This window comes from Berghia stephanieae, chromosome 2 (genome assembly GCF_034508935.2).
Source record: "Berghia stephanieae isolate SIO BIC M18660-M18661 chromosome 2, UCSD_Bste_1.3, whole genome shotgun sequence".
Taxonomy (NCBI): Eukaryota; Metazoa; Mollusca; class Gastropoda; order Nudibranchia; family Aeolidiidae; genus Berghia; species Berghia stephanieae.
This window is the reverse complement of record NC_088361.1, coordinates 97450683-97470986: the sequence shown is the minus strand read 5'-3', so window position 1 is coordinate 97470986 and position 20304 is coordinate 97450683. Positions and strand designations below refer to the sequence as shown.

The 20304-nt window shown below is 32.9% G+C and overlaps 1 protein-coding gene across 7 annotated transcripts in view; it reads left to right on the top strand.

The window, feature by feature from the left end:
- Positions 1-19860, top strand: part of LOC144965976 (uncharacterized) — a 34610-nt gene extending 14750 nt beyond the window's left edge. For 2 of the 7 annotated variants that reach the window (XM_078901895.1, XM_078901894.1), the window contains exons 11-16: positions 544-621; positions 2516-2599; positions 5559-5691; positions 8374-8409; positions 14136-14252; positions 14867-19860. In XM_078901895.1, the coding sequence (XP_078758021.1) occupies positions 544-621; positions 2516-2599; positions 5559-5691; positions 8374-8409; positions 14136-14252; positions 14867-14991 (573 nt within the window). In that variant the 3' untranslated portion in view covers positions 14992-19860. The remainder of the gene's footprint in view (positions 1-543; positions 622-2515; positions 2600-5558; positions 5692-8373; positions 8410-14135; positions 14253-14866) is intronic. The other 5 variants (XM_078901897.1, XM_078901896.1, XM_078901899.1 and 2 more) reach the window with 5 other exon arrangements.
- The last annotated feature ends 444 nt before the right edge of the window (positions 19861-20304 follow it).

Below are 20304 nucleotides of genomic sequence, written 5' to 3'. Positions count from 1 at the left end.
CTATTAATTTTTGATTACATTTATCACATATTATAATATGTGTTATTGATCCAATTCTTCTCTTTCTTTGAAATGGTGAAACACTTAAATGTTTTTTTATTGATAGCAACTTTTGTTAATTATCTCTACAATGCTTACCGATGATGGTAGGACTTTAAAGGGACGGTTAATCTTTTTTGATTTTACCATCACTATCATGGCAATGTGACACAATAAACTATTCTTGGTGGAATTGAATAATATATCTTTCACTTATTTATTGTAGAGTGCATTATAATTTTTCATGTCCACTTGCAAAAACAATATTATTTTAATTGAGTTTGTCCTTCTCCTTTTTTTTTTGAACGCTTCAAATATTTCCTTTGTTGTTGTTGGTTCTCTCTACCCTTTTTATTTGTATCAGTATTGTTTTTGGAAATTGCTGTGTGAATTTTTTTTTACCTCCTGAGTTCATGCTCTTTAGCCATTTCAAATAGATCCCTCTAGTAGATTTCATTTTTAAAGAAAATCAATTTGGAACTTGGGGATCATTTCAATTTTCAGCCCATGATGATGCAGCCAAACATGATGGGGCCAGGGTTAAAGACCATGAGCAATGGCATGAGCGCTATGACACCACAGGTGAGTCGAGTACAAGGATTGCAAAATTTGCTAGAACTTACACTAGTTCTTGTATTTGATCTAGAAGGAAGAGAAAAGTTAGATTTAAAGTAACTTAAAATACATAGACATTATCGTTGATTTTACAAATATTTGTGTCATTTCTTTTTTTACCTTTTTGTTTAAGAGGCTTCATCACAGTTTCTCAACCTTTTTGTGTTTGGCAGAATCTTCATGATTTTTGGATTATGTTTCCACCATTCCTTGAATTTATTATTAACTGGGATGGTTTTTTCCAAATTAAAAAGAATTAGCTCAGAATTGAACATTACGTTAAAGGGACATCTATTACAAATTTTAAGAAATATATTTTTCTTAAATTAATTTTTTTATTAACTCAAGAACAATAGGGCAGAGAAGTCGTGATGTCACACCTTCTACTCTTCCTGTTCCAAACTCCTTGGAAGTTTGTATGTAACCAGTCCTTCAGAGGACTAATAATAAATAGGTCACATAGTGAATAAGAAGGTAGCAGAACTATTTTAGTACAGCCAAACCGGTTTATTAAGCGGTGGCCATAAAACTGAGCAATTTTTCAGATTTACCACGGTCCACTCTGCATTTATCTAGACTTGTGACTGATAATACAACTTCTAATTGCCCATTGCACCATTGGCCAGCTTACCTGCGAACCTAGCTATATGGTCATTGACCCATGAATGTGACGATGGCAGTCGGTGACTCTGACAAGGGATACAGATAAATCCTATTTTTCACATCTCTGTGATGACTATGACAAGTGGTTCGACCATACACCTGATTGACGTTTGCGATAGACACTAACAGGGTATACATGTAAATTCTATTGTTCACACCTCTGTGATGAACAGTACAACCACACATCTGATTGACCAGCCTGTTAGACTAATTTGCATTTTATGAACCATCGTTTTAAGTGATCGAAGACAATGTAAAAGCTCTTTTATTGGAATGGTCATTGTCAAATTTCGTCCATTAAGATGCGGCGTCCAAATTAAGTGGCTGGGAATTGGTAAGGGTTTGACTTTTCATATATAGAATAAATTCCGTTCCCAAGGAATGGTCCCAATTAAGCAGCGTCCCCAATATCGGCTTGGACTTGGATGTATAGGCAGATTCTTAGGATTATAGGACATAAAAGAGCAAGGATGGATGATCTTTATTGACGACTAGCATTTATTTAGACTAGAAAATAAGATGCTATCACTCTGAAACCAAAATATCAATTACACAAAGTATGTATCCAGTCCTCCAGAAGAGTGGTTTTGTACTTCCAATTAGCTTGGAACCAGATTTTGACATCACACTTTTGTTCCCTATTACATTAAAAATTTTACTTAGCAATGCATTTGGGTTTAAAAAGAGTTAATATTATTAATCTGTTACATTTTTATTATAATTAAGGTTTACAATTTATTTTTGAAGGCTTTGATTCCACTTTATGGGGTTGGCAAATTGTAGTATAATTTGTTTGGAATCAAATTGTATGAAGTCATTCCTGTCACTTGCAATTTTTAGCCCTGCATGATTATGCAGTGGAATAGATACCACTTGGTTGTATTTTAGAAAATAGTGCGTTTGGTGAACGGTCAGATATGGAAAGTTTTCTGATTATATGGAATGGTGCTCTTCAGCTTAATAATTATAAAATTTTTATGTATTATTTACCATTTACCACACTTAATTCTACGCTGAATCCATAATTCCTTTTGTTTTTCATTCATTAAGTATTTCATAAACAATATAAATGTCGCTGTTAAATGTTGAATGTGGTTTGGAAGCACAGACAAATTTACAACATTGATATAAATAAACTCTGCGGGCTGTAACTTGAATGCAAATGGTGTATAGTTAATGATGCTTTATTGATAATTAGGTGAATACAGAGGAGACACAGGTAACGCAACAACAGCAAAGTGTTGTGATAAACCAAACTTTCAACAATGGAGAACTCACCAAGGTCTGTTAGTTGCTTTCCCCTCCTCCCCCCTCCTTTTTTTCATTATCTTGACAAGCGGGAATATGTGATCAAATAGAGGTGCATTTTCAGATTGATTTGGCATGTGCTTGTGCCAGTTACTCAAAGGAATAATGAAAGTGGAGAATATGTTTTATCTTGATGCATTTAATGGTGGATGGTTACAGGAATTTAACTTAAGTTATTCAATGTATTTTTTAAAAAAATGTTTCACAAGTTCAATTTCTAGACATAATATATATGATTACTTTTGACTTGGAGCAATTTGGAACAGTTCTCATAAAATGGGCATCTACACAATGGTTAAAATAAAGCATTTTGATTTTGTCAGATTATCTCCCATTATATTCTTTTCCCCCACACCCCACCCTTTCCTATTCTCCTAGTATTTGATCTTATTATTATGGTGTACTTAACCCATTGCCTTTTAGAAATGAAATTGATGTATGAAAAAAATGCCCAATGTTTAAAGATTATTTTGCAAACCTCATTTAGGGATTCAGTTTTCAGTGAAGTCAATTTTTTTTTTTTTTTTTTGATGGATGCAAAATTAGTAATTGTCAATCTCACGATTGATTTGAGGTGGTCCAGATAGCTCAGTTGGTAGAGCACTCGCTTCACACACAAAGGGACCAAAATCGATCCTGGGTGAAGTCGACCTTCCTGTCCACCTAGCGGTGCTTTGGGTAGCTGGGTCCGTTTGATCTGGCAGAAAGTACTTTTTGATAGACTAGAATCCTCTCAAAAGGATAGCAAGTATAATAGCAAGTAATGCTGTTGTCCATTTCATGCTATAGAAACCGTAATAAACTCCAGCTCCATGGGCCTAATTGCTCTGAAGGTCTATTTTAAAAAAATTAGTTTGAATAATATTCAATTTCTCGTCTTTTCTAAGTGGTAATAAAAAATGTCTAAAATTTAATCAGAAGGTTGTTCCATGCTCAGACCAATGTTAAGTTCTTAAAGACAAGCTTATTGACACTGGAAGCAAAGTGTAGCCTGCATTGCTTATTTTTCTAATTAACAGTTCTCGCCAGCCCCCTTAAAAAGTTTTACAGTCTCATTGTAACATGCCATTCGCATCCTTGTTTGGTAGTTATTATTTATGAATTTGTCACATGTATCCATGATATCTTGTAATATGTAAACATTGTCCTAATTCTAGAAAATTGTTGGTGTTTTTTTTTTTTCATTTGAAAAATCATTGAAGGAATATCGTGAATATTGCAGAGCAATCGTCTTGGTAGATTATATGTAGATTTTATAAAAGAGTTGCCAATACCTCCCAGAGGAGTGGGAATCAATACAAATGGTTAACATATGTGGGTTTTGATTTCCTATTTATCCTACAGGTTATTAAAATCAAGTCAAATGTGTATATTGTGAGGATCCATGCATTATTTCATGTCAAACTTTAATGATTTTTAAGCATACACAAGAGAAACACATACACACAAATTCTCACACAAACACATCCTCAAACACTCACTACTTTTAGAAAGCTCGGTAAGAGTTGAAGTTGTAGATGACTCCAGGTTTTGTCACAAAAAAGCACAATTTATTGTTTTCTGGAGCAGCTCTATTTATATTATTTTATTTTTCAACAGGGGTTATTGGTGTTATTAAAAATTTATTTTTGAGAAGGGGGTGGGGGGGGGGGGGGGGTCAAGGTCAAGGGTTTCATAATATAAAGATTCTATCAATTATTTTATTTGAACTGGAATTGAAACCAATACTACAGTTGATGAATTAGTCCTTATTTATCATGATTTATGGGAAATGCTCCCAAGTCGGTGACCATCAGCTAATTCTTTAAAATACACCCATCTTCTTTAGTTTAGTAAAAGTGCCTTTAGTATTAATTGTACCCGATATTTTAGTTTAAACAAAATAATAAAGTATGATAGAGATTTATATTAATTATTTGCATTATGCTTGCTTGTATCTTATTTAGTAGCGTTATATCGTTATATTGGATCATGGTTTTTTTTTGTGTGGAATCTTCTTTATTTATTTTAATAGTAGTACTAACCCTGCTACATGTCAAAGTATAATATCAAACAACCAGGATTATGGCTTATATTTTGGTTATTTTTTGTTTTTAATTTTTTAACATGGCATTTTGTTTAACAAATGTAGCAATAAATGAAATATTGCAATGGTTTAGTGTAATGTTTGGAATATTTTCTTAACCCTAAGATACATTCCAAGTTAAATATTTTGTTGTCGTACTGTAATTGTCTGATGTTGTAAACTTGGATGTCTAATTCACACATGATAATCAATGTATAACTGCACGCAGTTGTTTATATGTTAACATAAAAAATAAAAAGGGAAAGAGAGGGGTTAGTAAAATAAGAGAGAGAGAGAATGAGGGTCTCTCAATGTAATTAATTTAATGATGCTATTCTAATATTACTCATGATCGGCATAAGAATTAGGATATATTTAGCTTTTGGTGTTCTACCAGTTATATTTTTAAATTGTGGCATGATGTTATTTCTGCTATAATCTGAAAAGTAGACTATAGCATTTTGACTATAAATGTGAGGGAAGATTTGCAATTATTCTTAAGTTAAAAAGTTGTGAGACAAGAGATTATAACTGTTTGTAATGAAAATCGTGATTCAAGTTTCCAAATGCTTACCAAGAGAAAAATGATCCATTATCAGTACACGACTTGCTGGTAACCAGTTATTTAATTTTGATTTATTATTCAGGTGAGTCAAAGAATGCTACACAATTGTGTTGTTTAGTTTTTAGTTTTTAAAAATGTATTATTTTTCTTACCTCTTAATTTATTTTGTCTCTTTTATGTCCCTAATTTTTTATAATAATATTCTCTAGGGCCCAGATCCAGAGTGTCTCTCTCAATCGTCTCTGTTCTTTTCTCTAAGATTTTATCATATTCCAGTAATTTTTGTCTTATTTTCTGCACCAGAAAAACAACACATGGACAGACTCTAGTTCCAAAGTCAATATCAGCTTGGATGGCTTAAGTCCTGGTGCCAACAAACTTAAACAGACTGCTGGTCCTTCCCTCAATCAAATGCATACTGGAGCTATGCCAACAGGTGAGAATTTGTTTTTTAATGTTTTACTTGGTATTTGTGTGTGTCTGTGTGTGTTTATGAGTCTATGTGTGTTTACATTGAGAGTTATCATCATCTCCTTAAAGCACCTCTTTTGCGGAAATACAGCGCAGCATGGAAATCTCAATGCATCTGAATAATCCCTCTATTTTCATAGAATTTAGTCACACAAAAATCTCAAAACTTTCAAACGCCAACACAGAAATCTTGAACAAACTGAATATTCACTTGTGCATTCAGTGATAAAATTATTTTGCTTACTGTTAACATTGAATGGAAATGAAAAATGCCATCGTTCTCCACCTGGCATTTATTGTGGTAGTTAATTTGTTATATGTTTTATGTGTGTAATTTGAGGAGGGAGTACGAGGCATGTTTGAACAGTGTTTAACGCACATGACGCCTCACTCCTATCTAATTCTAATGTGTACAGTACCAGTGGGAGACTAGTGAGGCAGAGATGGCCTGAGGCTGCTTGTTATGTATTAAAATCAAACAAGTGATTAGTGATGGGGTGAGAGGAGAAGTGAGGAGGGATAGTGATTAGGAGATACCAGATTTCATAAAGGTAGAGTGTATAATGAACAATGTGACATGCAGGCATTGTCCTCTTATGTGGTAGTAGTAGTAGCGTATGGCTACACCTCCAAATTTATTTAGTCAACCCAGCTTCTAAAGTCTTCCTCCGCCCTAAGTTTAGTGACTGGGCAGTGGAGGACGATGTGATCGCTGGTCTCTGGGGCTGCCTGACATTTCTGGCAGGTATCACTGTTCCATCTGCACATATTTGATGCAGTTCTGCCATGTCCAGTTAAGAGGAGATTTGAGAAAGTCCAGTTTTTCCTAGCGTTATTGAATGCAGGCACTCTTTTGGTTGGATCATTAATGATGTTTTCTCCTCTTGGTGTTTCCCTGTTCCACATTTCTCTCCAGTTTTCCTCCACACTGAAGTCTGCCATTTTTGTTAGGTGGAAAGGTCTTCTTGATTTGAGTCTTGTTGTTGAAGGTGCCTGCTTTATTATTGATTCTTTGGGAATGTTCTCTATGGCTTCGTCAATCCTTGCATGCATCCTTTGGTTAGCTTCTTGTCGTCTAAGACTTGGTGGTGCAATGCCGCTCAGTGTTGGGAGCCACTGAGTTGGAGTTGACTTGAGACATCCTGTTATAATTCTCATTGACTCTCTTAGTCTGATGTCAATGCAGTTTACATGTGGGCTTCTTATCCAAACAGGGGCACAGTGTTCTCCGACACTATAACACAGTGCCAAAGTAGACGTTCTCAGTACCTGTGGTGAGGCTCCTCAGGTTGTACTTGCGATTTTCCTCACCAGGCTGTTTCTTTGTGCGATTTTATTTGCGGTTCCCTCAATGTGTTTGCGATAATTTAGTTGTCTGTCCAATGTAATGCCGAGGTCTTTAGGGTTGGGGTCTGGGGGTAGTATTGAGTTATCGGCTGTGATCTTCAGTTCTTTTGTTGCCTCTCGATTATTCAAGTGGAAGTTTGTGGATACTGATTTGGTGGTATTCATTTTTAGGTACCACCTATCAAAATATTGTTTCAGGCGGGTGGTGTCTTTGCTTAGAACTTTTTCAATCTCTTTCCAGTTTTTCGATTGATAGGCTAATGCCCAGTCATCAGCGTATCCAAGTTTGAGTGCTTCGCAGTTTGGCATGTCGGAGATATAAACATTGAAGAAAGTTGGTGCCAAAACTGAACCTTGTGGTACCCCAATTTTAATTTTGCGTGTTTTGCTTTTGTGTTCTCCCCAGTATGATATGAAATTGTCTTGTGCCAGTCATGGTAGACAGCAATTTGAGCGTCTTTCTATAAGGAATCATTTTGAGTTTTAACATCAGTCCGCCTGTCCAAACAGTGTCGTAAGCTGCAGACTAATCGATTAGGACTGCACCAGTCCTCTTTTTGTTCTCAAAGCCTGCTTCAATATATGAGGTCAGTGCAAGGACCTGTTCACTTGTGCTTCTTTGTGTTCTAAAGCCCGCTCGTTCTGGTGGTATGCTGGGATTTATATATGGGGTGATTCGCTCTAGTGCGATTCTTTCCAGGAGTTTGTATAAGCAACATAGTAGCTGGATGGTTCAGTCATTGGTTTGCCTGGTTTTAATATGGCGATTACTTTGGCATGTTTCCAAATTTGTGGGTATGTGCCCTTTTCCCTTATTATAACATGCAAACCGCCCACCTTTTATTGATTAAGACAAGATGGACTAAAAGCTACACCTCATAATGAGACATTACTGAAACCACCCACACTTTCCTCCCTCACATTCTTCTTCATATTCTTTGTAAAATACTCAACACGGAAATCTCGAAAACATGGAAATCTCTAACAAAAAGGTCAGGTTCTGACTTGTTCAAGATTTCCATGCTGTACTGTAGTTAAGAATAACTTACAGTTTTTTTAGTTTTGTTTTGTATAGTTTTAGTTTCTCCTCTATTTTAGAATGTTCTGAAGGGTTGTCATGAATCTCAATTATAAGAGAAACTTTTATTGGTATTATTAATACTATTAATGATTTATTTATTAACAAGTATTAATCATAACTGGATTGGGAATAAAGAAAAAAAAAGTGAAAATTACGTCCCAGTTTTACTCCTGACAATTATACTAACAAACTTTTCATTTGATTAATCTTCTGGTCAAGGCGTAGTCATGTGGTACCCTGAATCTGTCTATGCAGGTACTTTATATTAATCTCATTTTCTTTTGTTTTACACGGAATTTTATCCTTTTCTTTCAGTTTTGCTTGAAGTTTCAATTTTTATTTATGAATTCCTTCTCACATTTTATAAACAGAATACAGAAACATAATCAGTGTTTGATATAGTTGGAAATGACTGTTCATGTCATTATTGGGGATTTAAACACAATTCTCAATATTTGTATTTGTGGGGGGAGCTCTCATTTCTATTATATTTGTTTTTTTTTTTGTTTCTTTTTTATTTTATTTTATTTCAATTTATTTTATTGTATTCTATTTAATTAATTTTTTTTTTTTGTGGTCATCATATTGCCTTTACTGGAATTTGTTTTCGTACTCTCATATATTTGTTTATTACTACTATTATTGTTATTATTTTTTTTGTTTCTGCAACACGAAAATGCACTTTTATGCTCAAAGGTTTGCATGCTTTTCTCTGCAAGATGTTTTATCATTTTACAAAGATATTTTCACATTTTGTTCTGAGTGATTTTGTTCTGGGTATGGTTTGGAATAGGCAATTTTTAAAGTCGAAATACTAAGTAGACTGAAAAGTCCTGCCTCCTGTCCAATATTTTCTGATTCAACCAATGTTGTGTCATCAAATCTTGACCCATTTTACTTTAACATTTATGCTCTTGAAAGAAATATGAAATCTTGTTCATCAAGATATACTGTTATCCATATGTTTTAAATGCCATGCATACATGCACTTCAACGTCGAAAGAACATGAAACAAGAAAACATTAACAAAGCAATTAGCAATAACACAGCTTTTCTGGAAGAAATTCAATTACATCAACATTTCCATCATCTGAAGGTGCTCAGCCCATTGGCATTGATAGAATAATTAACTACATATATGGAAACGCATGTGTTGTTATTAGTTTAGTTTAGCAAGCAGATGAGCACAAAGATGGAATAGTAATAGTGCTTAGGAAGTAATCTCAACTATGAATCATGCTGCAGCTGACCCTTTGATACATGTTCAGCATCAGCTGAGAATAGATTTTTTGGAACAGGGCACTTGGGTCAATATTTATTGATTCCTGGATACACTTGGAGTAGCTGGTAAACTATAACTGGGCAAGTAAGACATTTTACATCAAAACAATGGTCATGTGCACACAGGCCAAAAGATGCAAATCTTATTTACTTGTCCGAACAAGCGACCACCTGAGCTCTCGCCCTTTGGTCTTGTAAGTTAGAAGTTAGACATCTTTTGTAGTTGTTCCAGGTGTTACTGATGCTTGGAAAAGATGCAGGTCAAATTCCAGGCTTTGCCACGTCCTGCTTATAGTCAAGAACTTGTACCACATCTGACATATCTTTTACCTGAACTTTTAATAACATATAACTTTAATAATAAGTCATAAATATAATGAAAAGTGGGAAATTGAGACCTGTTATAGTATGGGGTATCAAAGGGAAAATGTTTGATTTTTAATCATCACAGTGCATAGACTGATTGCCAGTTATATTTTTGTCATAAGAGGTGATGTTTAAGCGAAAATTATCTTTCTAATGGTTGGATTAGAAAGTTTTCATTTAATACAGTTGGAACTAAAACAGCACCATTCCCAGAAATTTGTCCAATTAAGTGGCATCCAAATTAACGGATCCTGCTTGTGGCCCTCATAATTGGAACATCCTATCAAGACTACATGCCTATTTTGGTAGCTGTAACAGAGCATACTTTCAGTTGTCTCTTAAGTTTTTAATCTTCTGGTGTTTTTTTTCATTACATTTAACATTACATATGTATAGATATGATGATTTGGTCATAAATTTCTACATTTATATTTATTAACTGTCATTATGTTATGACCTGCAACACAAATTGAACACACGAATACTGTTCCACAATAGTTAACAACAACATTTTACAGTTTCAATAAACATGGTATGTGTCATCCAAGAAAAAAAGCAACCTTTCTTTTTAACTACATGTGCTCTTGTTAATTATTCATTGTTCCAGTAGACAATAAATCATATATAAAAAGCAATGGGTCCTAAATAATAGACTCAATACTGTCATTAATAAATGAGTATCTGTTCATTTGTGAGTATGGAATAATTCCATTCTTATTTTTCCTGTCAGATTAAACTCAAAACAGTTTGGTCGGTGAAGTTCTTAAATAAACTTCAAGAGAATTTGTTTTACTTTTACGTTATGAATGCTTTTAAAAAGTGATAACCTTAGATGCAGAACTTTTCAATCAGCCTGTGTAATATTACATTTGTATCTTTGTTTTAAGTCTTTGAAAGATGCGAGGAAATAGTCTTAAAAGAGTGATGACTTTGGATGCAGAACTTTTTAGTCAGTCTGTGTAATATTACATTTGTATCTTTGTTTTAAGTCTTTGAAAAATGTTAAGAAATTGTCAGGCCTGTAAATCTTCCGACAATTGTCGGATTTCCGACAGTACGATTTTGCTCGATATATTCTTTTAAGTTCTAACATTAAAAAATTTAAAAATCAAAAGTAAAAATAAAATTCGTAATGTCAAAAAACAGAACTAACAAAAAAGAAAATAGAGTTTTATTTCATGCCTCGAAAAAAATCAGTTTTTATTCCGTTTCGAACACCGACTTTAAAAAAAAAGAAAGAAAATTTTTATTTATCGCATCAAAGACAAAACAAACTAGTCAGCTAGGTATATTATCATGCCACCTACACGCTTCACTAGAAGTGGTATTCACTGCCTACTGTGCCAATAGACTTTTAAACCACTATGTGCTACAGACGAGAGAGAGGGGTTGTCAAACACATGCGTAGTCAGTAATCAACTAACATGCACAGCGTGTGTCGGACCGGGCCGTGTGTACTCTCTCAAATAATTGGGATTTTTTTTTGGTACCATAAAATATGGACCTGCTTATTGTATTATAAATGAGTTGAGAGAAAGTGACATGATTTGGCTAGTCAATTGACATGTCATATATGTGAGATATTTATTAATTAATCCATATTTTGTCCTGTTGATCTATTTTCGCGTGTTCAAAAAGTTTCGACAATTTTTTCACCAACCATTTACAGGCGTGAATGGTGTTATCAAAGCTTTGATATTTGTGTCATTTATATTGCATGCCCATGGGTGTAATAAAGGATTTCAATCTTCATAATGTTATTTGATCCAGATAAACGTGTGTTGCATTTCAATACAGTACATGTCAATTTCTGTGAAAATAGCATGCAATCAATTTCAACTTTCAGTCAATTATTTTATATTTTTATGCAGGGCTTTCAGTTTTATAGCATTTCTTAAATATCTTTTCTCTCAATCGAGTGCCAGTTTAAAATTTGAGATAAAAGATTTGAACATCCTTTTTTCTTCTTTTCCCTTTTTTATCAGTTGTTCTTTCAGCTCTGAGTTACGCATTAGGAAGAGTTATGTAAACTTAACTTGATACAGACAATGATAATCGCTTTTTTTTAAAAAGAAAATTTTGAGTTCACTCTAGCTGTGTCCTCTCCCCCTAAATCTGTCTAGTACTGGAGTAAGGTGACTTAATTGTTGCCTCAGACCTTACTGGAATCTCTTCGTGTATCCTTTTTAGGGGGAGATTATTTATGTGCACTTTTGCAACTCCATAATTTATGCTTTGCAGCAAAAGCTAGACGTTAACTTTTCATAACTGTGGTAAGTCTGGGTTTACAGACTGGTTTTCTTGATTTCAAAATGAATTCTTTTGATAAGTGATGAGAAGTAAAGCTTATGGAAACATCTGTGCCCTTTGAATGCAGCTTTGATTTCAAGTTAAGATACCATAGGATTGCGTGTTGCAGTGGTCTTGATGTACATGTCATCCTGCTTCAAGGTTTTTTGAGGTCTGCTGGACCTCTTCTGATCTTTTTATTTTCCAGTTTCTTTGAATATTTTGAAAGCATTGTGTATGGCAGTTTGCTAAAGCCTGGTTGGTCACTTATATTGCGTTTGGTCTAACCTTCATCATTCAGTTGTATAATTTGTGCCCTTGAAGTGGCACTGAGTGCGACCTTATTGCCCATTTATCATGAACTACCATAAGGAAGAACTTGTTCTAATTTCATCAAAATAACAATCAAAATTAAACTAGGATCTTGCTTTTGTGAGAAGCATAGATTAATCAAAACAGTCAGTTACAGAGTTCAGTTTAATAATGGTGCAGTGTTTCTTTCAAATTCTGCTTATTGACCGATTCTTTAAACTTTCTGCAATGACTGTAAATCCACACAGGGAATGAGGTGGGAAAGGGAAAGATAAGAGATTGGGTCTTTGAAATAATTTCATTGTTGTCAGTGTTGAACCAGTATGTTAAAATATATTTATTTTAAATTGTAAAATCATTTTGTGAGAATTTAGTTGGATGGATGAGAAAACGAAAATCATGCAGACAATGATTTATTGAAAATAATTTTTCTTGCCAGGCAAGATTTGAAATTCATTTATGGTAATGAAATATAATTCCCATTCCATGCTTTATAAAACTCATTACGAAATTTGATATACCTTCAGTCGTGGTAAGTTTGTATTGAAAAATGATTTGGCAAAGGGTTTAAAGAATCATAATCTTTGATCATGCCTTTTAAAATAAACGTCAGAATGTTTTAAATATTATTCTTATGTTTTTATATAACTGAATTCCTAATTGATTGAGTAGAACAGTATACATGTTTTTATTGTGATATTACTTCTCTCCTATTCAGATTTCAGTTAAGGCCATAATGCCTATTTATTGTTTCTTTTTTTAAAAATTTAGATAAAGGAGATAAGTAATACTTATAAATAATTAATACCATCAAAATTGGCCATCACATAATTTTTAATCTCAAAACCAATAGAAGGAACGAAAAATTCATTTATGGTAATGAAATATAATTCCCATTCCATGCTTTATAAAACTCATTACGAAATTTGATATACCTTCAGTCGTGGTAAGTTTGTATTGAAAAATGATTTGGCAAAGGGTTTAAAGAATCATAATCTTTGATCATGCCTTTTAAATAAAACGTCAGAATGTTTTAAATATTATTCTTATGTTTTTATATAACTGAATTCCTAATTGATTGAGTAGAACAGTATACATGTTTTTATTGTGATATTACTTCTCTCCTATTCAGATTTCAGTTAAGGCCATAATGCCTATTTATTGTTTCTTTTTTTAAAAATTTAGATAAAGGAGATAAGTAATACTTATAAATAATTAATACCATCAAAATTGGCCATCACATAATTTTTAATCTCAAAACCAATAGAAGGAACGAAATTGACATCACTCAGCTCTTTATTGTTTTTAGACAGCCATTTTAATGATAAGTTCTCACTAAATGTTATCAATCAGGCTATAAGCATTTAATGTTACTCATAGTTTTGTGCGTCGGTATGTTATGTCTGGTTGGCAGATGTTGTGAGTATTTTAGCTAAATGAATAACATCAATATCTATTGAATGCATGACATATCCTAAATTAAATTGTTGCTTATCAATCCACATTGTCTCCGTAATCATATTTATGACAAAAAGTAAAGTTATTTTCTCATACTGCTTAGAAGCTTTATTCTCTTATTGGTTTAAGACAATAGTGTCTTGTTAAATTTGAGGGATAATTAGGTATGATATATTTGTATATTTGGGAGTGGTGTTTTTTTGTGTAAACTTAAAAATAATAATGTAACAAATTAATATTTCGACATGTTACTTTTGAAAAAAAATTAAAACCAGGCATCGCAGGTCTTAACCAAGGAATGGCTGGAATGAGCTTACAGAGTCCAGGAATGGGAGCTATGCCTGTAGCAGCAACTGCTGGACCTAGACCTATGATGGCTGCTAATCCTATGGGTAGGTTTTCTCTTTAAACTCTCTTCCATTGAACAAAACAAAACCAATGTACTGTCTGATATCCAATTACTGTGGTCAAAGTGCATTACAAGGGGCTCTGAGCGGCTTAAGCCAAAGGCAAAACTTAGCATGCAAGTCTAGACAATTTATGATAGAGGCAAAGCTGTTTACTGGTCAGGTACTAATTTTACACCTTAGTACAGTGGAAAATGTAAGTATAGAACCTTTTCCAAGGACTCAATATGCACTGCCCACAGACAGACTCGAACCAGGTACCTACAGGTCAGAAACAGAGTGTTGTACCATACGACCACAAAGCCATGCCCAACATATGGGATAGGTTCTTGTATTTAAATATTTCCTATCCCAATACTTTTGTCAGATCAGATGAGACACAGTCTTTCTATATCATAACTTAGAACTGTTGGTGACTAGGCATTAATATGATCTATATTATAGCCTATTATTTAGGATTCTCTTTGGGTTTTTTTGTGATGTGCACTTAATTGAACAAACTCATAGGTTTAACTTTTCCATGCACACCATCTTTTCATATACGTCATTTTCCAGATTGTGATTTTTATACAAAGTCTGTCATTATTGTTTTATTCTAGGAATGGGGATGAACCAAGGAACTATGGGAATGCAGATGACAATGACCAACAATATGACTGGGAACTCTTCCTTTCAACAACGTACAGACACAGCATTTTCAGCATTTGGAAATGTTAAGCATTGATTAGTTTGTAAATTGTTATTTAAAAATTTTAAAAAGAATATTGTATAAACATTTTGATATATGAGGATTTTAAGTTAACAATTCAAAGATTAAAACACTGCGTAATGAATTTTTCATTTGTAATTTCAAAGGTTAGGAGACCTTGATTCTAGTTTGTAGTCAATGTTATTTTATACACATTATTGATATGTTATTCAGGCAGTAACAACTTTTTGATTCACGGGAAAAGTATTCAGCACTATAAATTAGTCTTGCAATACAGACAATTATTGATATATTTTTCACGTTGAGGCTGTACAAAAGGGTCATGGCGTACCAAAAAAAAAAAGCAGTGCCAACCATTACTCCTTGTGGAAAACAAAAGAGTACAAAAGAATACTTTTAAGATGTTTTAAGTTCAAATATTAGATTACCTAATTATAAGGTCCATTCTGAATAATTTAGCATCTTTGATAAAGAAAAATAAAACAAGAAATACCTCAGTCTCATTCCTTCTAAGGACAACAAACAGTAATCAACAGTAGTGCAATATGATATTATCTGAAATGGCGACAATGCAGGCACTGTTAATTGCTATTGGTCAGGGGTATACTCTTGATTTATAATTCCTTTAAAAAAATATGAATAAATTATGCGAATGTAATCAGTGATGTTACGTTCACATTTATTTATAGAATATTTTTGTCCATACTTCACCTCTGCTTTGAAAGTGACCTCTTTTCCTTTTCATGTGTATATAATTTTAAGCTAGAAAAATTATATTTTTTTTGGGAGTATGTTCCTTTGGAGACTTTTCCTTATTTACACAAATTAGTCCTATGGTCAACTCCACATACGGTCTGAATTGATTTGTACATGAAGAATATGTTTTCTTTTAAAATATCACAGTGAAGTAAATTTGGTTGACATGAAACCAAGTATAGAAGTAAATGAGTCCCAACATTCACTTGCAGTGTGGTATATGGGAATATTCCATGTTTTAAAAAATATTTGCCAGGAATAATGAAACTCAGAAATGTTTATTTTTTAAGCTAAGTTGTATAGGTAAGCTCAGAACGCATAATTTTACATCAAAATTTCATAATTACTTGGATTAGCATATCATCAGATTTCTCCATATGTGCCCTGAGCTCTTTATTTGCATACCTTTCTATTCCCTTTTATGAATATGAGGATTTTTTATTTCTCACTGGAATTCTCACTTGATGAAAATTGACACAGTTTTTTTTTTTACTTGTTGAAAATACGAAGTTGTGAGGCGGCGGTATTAGATTTATGCCAGCTGTTATAAAATCAAACTAATTTATTATTATTATTATTATTATTATTATTATTATTATTATTATTATTATTATTATTATTATTATTATTATTATTATAATCATCATCATCATTATTATTGTTATTATTATTATTATTAGTAGTAGTAGTAGCAGCAGTACAGTAGGACCTCGAAATCGGTTTTGAAACCCAGCAATTTGGGACACAATCCCAGATAACAGAATTTTTTCTCTATATTTTACCCTTTTATTTGAGGAAAGGGCCTCAGCTTATTGGGACAAAGTTGTCCGAGCCTGACTTTCATTCTGCCAATTTTATATCTGTATACCCTATTTCACCACAGTGTCAAAATTTTGGTTGACAATTGAAAACAGCAAAAACACACAATTAGTTGTCACAACGCTGACCAATAGATGCACTTAACTCATTAATACCTCAGGTGAATCATATCGTGGTCTGTGTCATTGCTTACAACAATGCTTTTCATCTCCCGAGATGTGAAACGTATTTCTTGCATTTACAGCTTAGCCCTTTGCTTTGATTTACAGTCAATTTCAAAGGGGTTGGGTCGATGCATTGATCCAAGTCTAAGCTTGCAACACCGTCTCTTACCTTTCCAAATGTGACACTGGGCTAACACAATTGAAGGTGCATTGTCTTGATAAAGGTGTTGACAATTATGTGCGTCCAGTTGACACCGCTTTAAGTGTCTGGTTACCACCAAATATTTTAACGTATAACGTCGCTGCAGTTTTCATTGGCAAAGTGGCTTGATTGGATGATGTGGAGGGTAATGCTTTAACTGTCTTTCAAGTACGTCTGGCTCGAACTATAAAAGTGATAGAGGTGATTTTGATGAAAATAAAAAGAACAGTGTGGTTTCTGCAATAACACTTGTGTATTCAGGTCACATGACAATTCCTGTCAAATAACGGGACTGTGATAAGTCAAATAATTTTATCACACATGATGCATGCACAGTTCGTGTCGGACACCCTTGATTTGCCTTTGTCATGCAGCAATAACTATAGTTGTCCATAAACAGGCTTTTAGATTCATGCTGTTAAGAAATGAAATGGTTTGGAAGGAGAAGAAAGAAAAATGAAAAGGGGAGGTTTCTTTTCTACCCTCTGATGAAACAAAGAAAATAACTAAGATGGAAAGTGAGAAAAAAATAAACACATCAGATTCTTCTCCCCTCCCACTTCCCAGTATATAAATTAACAAAAGACAATGAGTGCACCGGTCCTTCATTGTAAGACCAGCTTTTTTAAGGTCTATCCTCTTTAACTAGTCTATTCATCTGAAGACTTTTTAGTACTCCAAAAGGCTTGGCTTGGGTGACAACTGAAATATTCACCTGTTCGGCTAATCTAGACGATTTCAGCGGCAAGGTACATTTTCTTATTTGAGAGATTCCACTGTATTACTATATTATTATTATTATTATTATTATTATTATTATTATTATTATTATTATTATTATTATTATTATTATTATTATTATTATTATTATTATTATTATTATTATTATTATTATATATTGTACAGCACACTACATTCCTATTATGTTTCATTCTCTCTTTACATAACGCAAGCAATACAGATAAAATCTGTCTTTTTTCTGAGTTATTCACAATTCATTCACCAAATATACTCTCACAAATTGTCTTTTACCACTTTATTTGTCAATTATTATTTTTTTTTTTTGCTGAAGTTGAATGTCTAATATTTTTGGATGGTGGCGTTATGGAAAATGGAACTCACCCACAACAGCTAAACTTGCTTCAAGTAAATGGCAAATTGATTTGTCCATATCTTGTTAGTGGACTCTACATTTGCCTGCCAAATACAGTGGCATATTATTTTAGGCTTCCAAACTGCATTTTTGTAGTGTGAATTGATATTGAATATGAGTCAATAGTGTGTTCAGCCATAGTTAGTTCATGAAGAATTACATCAAAATGCACATTGTTATGTTGATACATTCATGATTTGATCTCCTTTGGAGCACCAATATTGTGATTGGTTGAATTTTGTCCATTTTATTAAGATAACTGCTATTTTCAGGTTTTAGAAATACAGCAAAAACAATTGAATGTCTTTGTCAATATGCCCTTGATAAATGTTGTATAACTGAAAGGGAATTCTTGTCATTTACATCACAGATTTAATCTTTGTATTTCTCTAGGCCCTGGATTAGTAATACAGAACTGCCTCTTATACAGATATTATAGGTATATATACAGATTTTTGAGGGCCACATTTGACCAAGTTTATGATTTTTCTTCAGATTCAAAGTTTTAAAATCAAATTTCCGGAGAAAGATTTATGGAAAATATTGTATTTTTACTCAAAATGATATGACCAAATTAAACTACACTTGTGGCAGATCTGGTATTAGTTTTATATTTAGAATATATGAATGACAGTTCCAATCCAGAATGTAACCTTTTCTCTTTATAACATTTTGGAGTAACAACAGATGATATAAGTACATGCATGGATGAGCTATATTCTCGATTTTCTTGTAGTGTTTAGGCATTTTTCTTAAACCATTATATGTCTAAACTGAAACAGATAATGTAGTCCCTTGTATTTCAGTTTAATGAGTTTTTACTATACAATTTGTTTTTATTTTTTTCATTGAAAAACAAATTATTATTATTAATAGTACATACTGCATTGAATTGCCTCTCACAGAACATGTTTTGAATACAACTCATGGCTAATAAATATATTAAAATAATTTGAACTTCCCGCCATCCAACTTTTTCACCCTTTCCCCAATAAAACATATGTTGTATTGTCAGTCTTGTGTAAATGTATGATGTTAATCTTTGCCTGTGGTGAGAGTATTCAATTGTTATGTTTGTATATTTTTTTTCATTTTCATACGAGTCCGAGAAATAACTGTGATCAAATTATGTACTTGAATTATAAATTATTTCTAAATTGCACAATTGATTTATATTATCAAAGAAAACTTGTACGTATGTTATATTTTCTCTGATATTTTGTTAATGACATTATATGGTTATGTGATAATGTTTATGCAAAGTTTTTTTTGTTTAAAAAACAAAAAAAAAATTATTATAATTATCATTTTATTTTTTGTTTGTTGTGCTTTTGTTTCTGAATTGTATATCATAGATTTATTATCATGAGTGAAACATGTATATTTTTTTCTAATTTTTTTTTTTTTGTCAGCATGTATATAACCATAGACTTCATATAGTCATTTTTTATTAAGGTATCATAAGAAATTTTTATAATCGTATGTTGTCTGATTCAAAATGTCTGTTCTTGGTGCAAATGAGTCTTGTAGCTCAAGATGAAATTTATTGAGTTTGAATATCAGTGTCACATAAGACCATTATTTATTGGAGTAGCAAATTATTTTTATTTTAAGTATGCATCTGCTACATTGCCAGTTTGTGAAAGGATATTAATATTACAGTTGATATCACTTTCTGGAGGGATTATCGTACATTGGGGTCAAATTGAAAACGTGTATATACATATCTGTTTGCAAAGTAATATAAATGTAAACATATATCGAAGAAATAAATAAATGAAAGAATTTGATTCATGTTTGATTTGTGTACATGAAATGGATGAGATGATGTAAGCTGTGCCCTCTTAACTCTCTTGTTTTCACATAAATAGACAACTGTACAATTAAAAAAATTTTTGGGGGGATTTTCCTTCAAGTCAAACACTAAAGAGTTTAAAATTGAAGATAAATTTTCCTTTATTCACTCCATATGAAACTTTGGTTTTAGGGCATATTTCAAGGGAATACTGAAGTATGTCTGGTATCAGTTGCAGTGCAGTGCCATAAGTGAGCTCAGCAGGTTCTCTTGAAGCGTAAACCATTCCACTGCGCTAAACTGCAGCATTAGGAGAGGAGTCACTTGTTTTCTATATTTTCATCTAAATCTGTCACCGTATCTAATGTAACATTCTGATTGGCTCTTTTGTGAGCGAGTTAAGAGTCCAATAGTTTAGTTGGGATCCTTTTGAAGTATG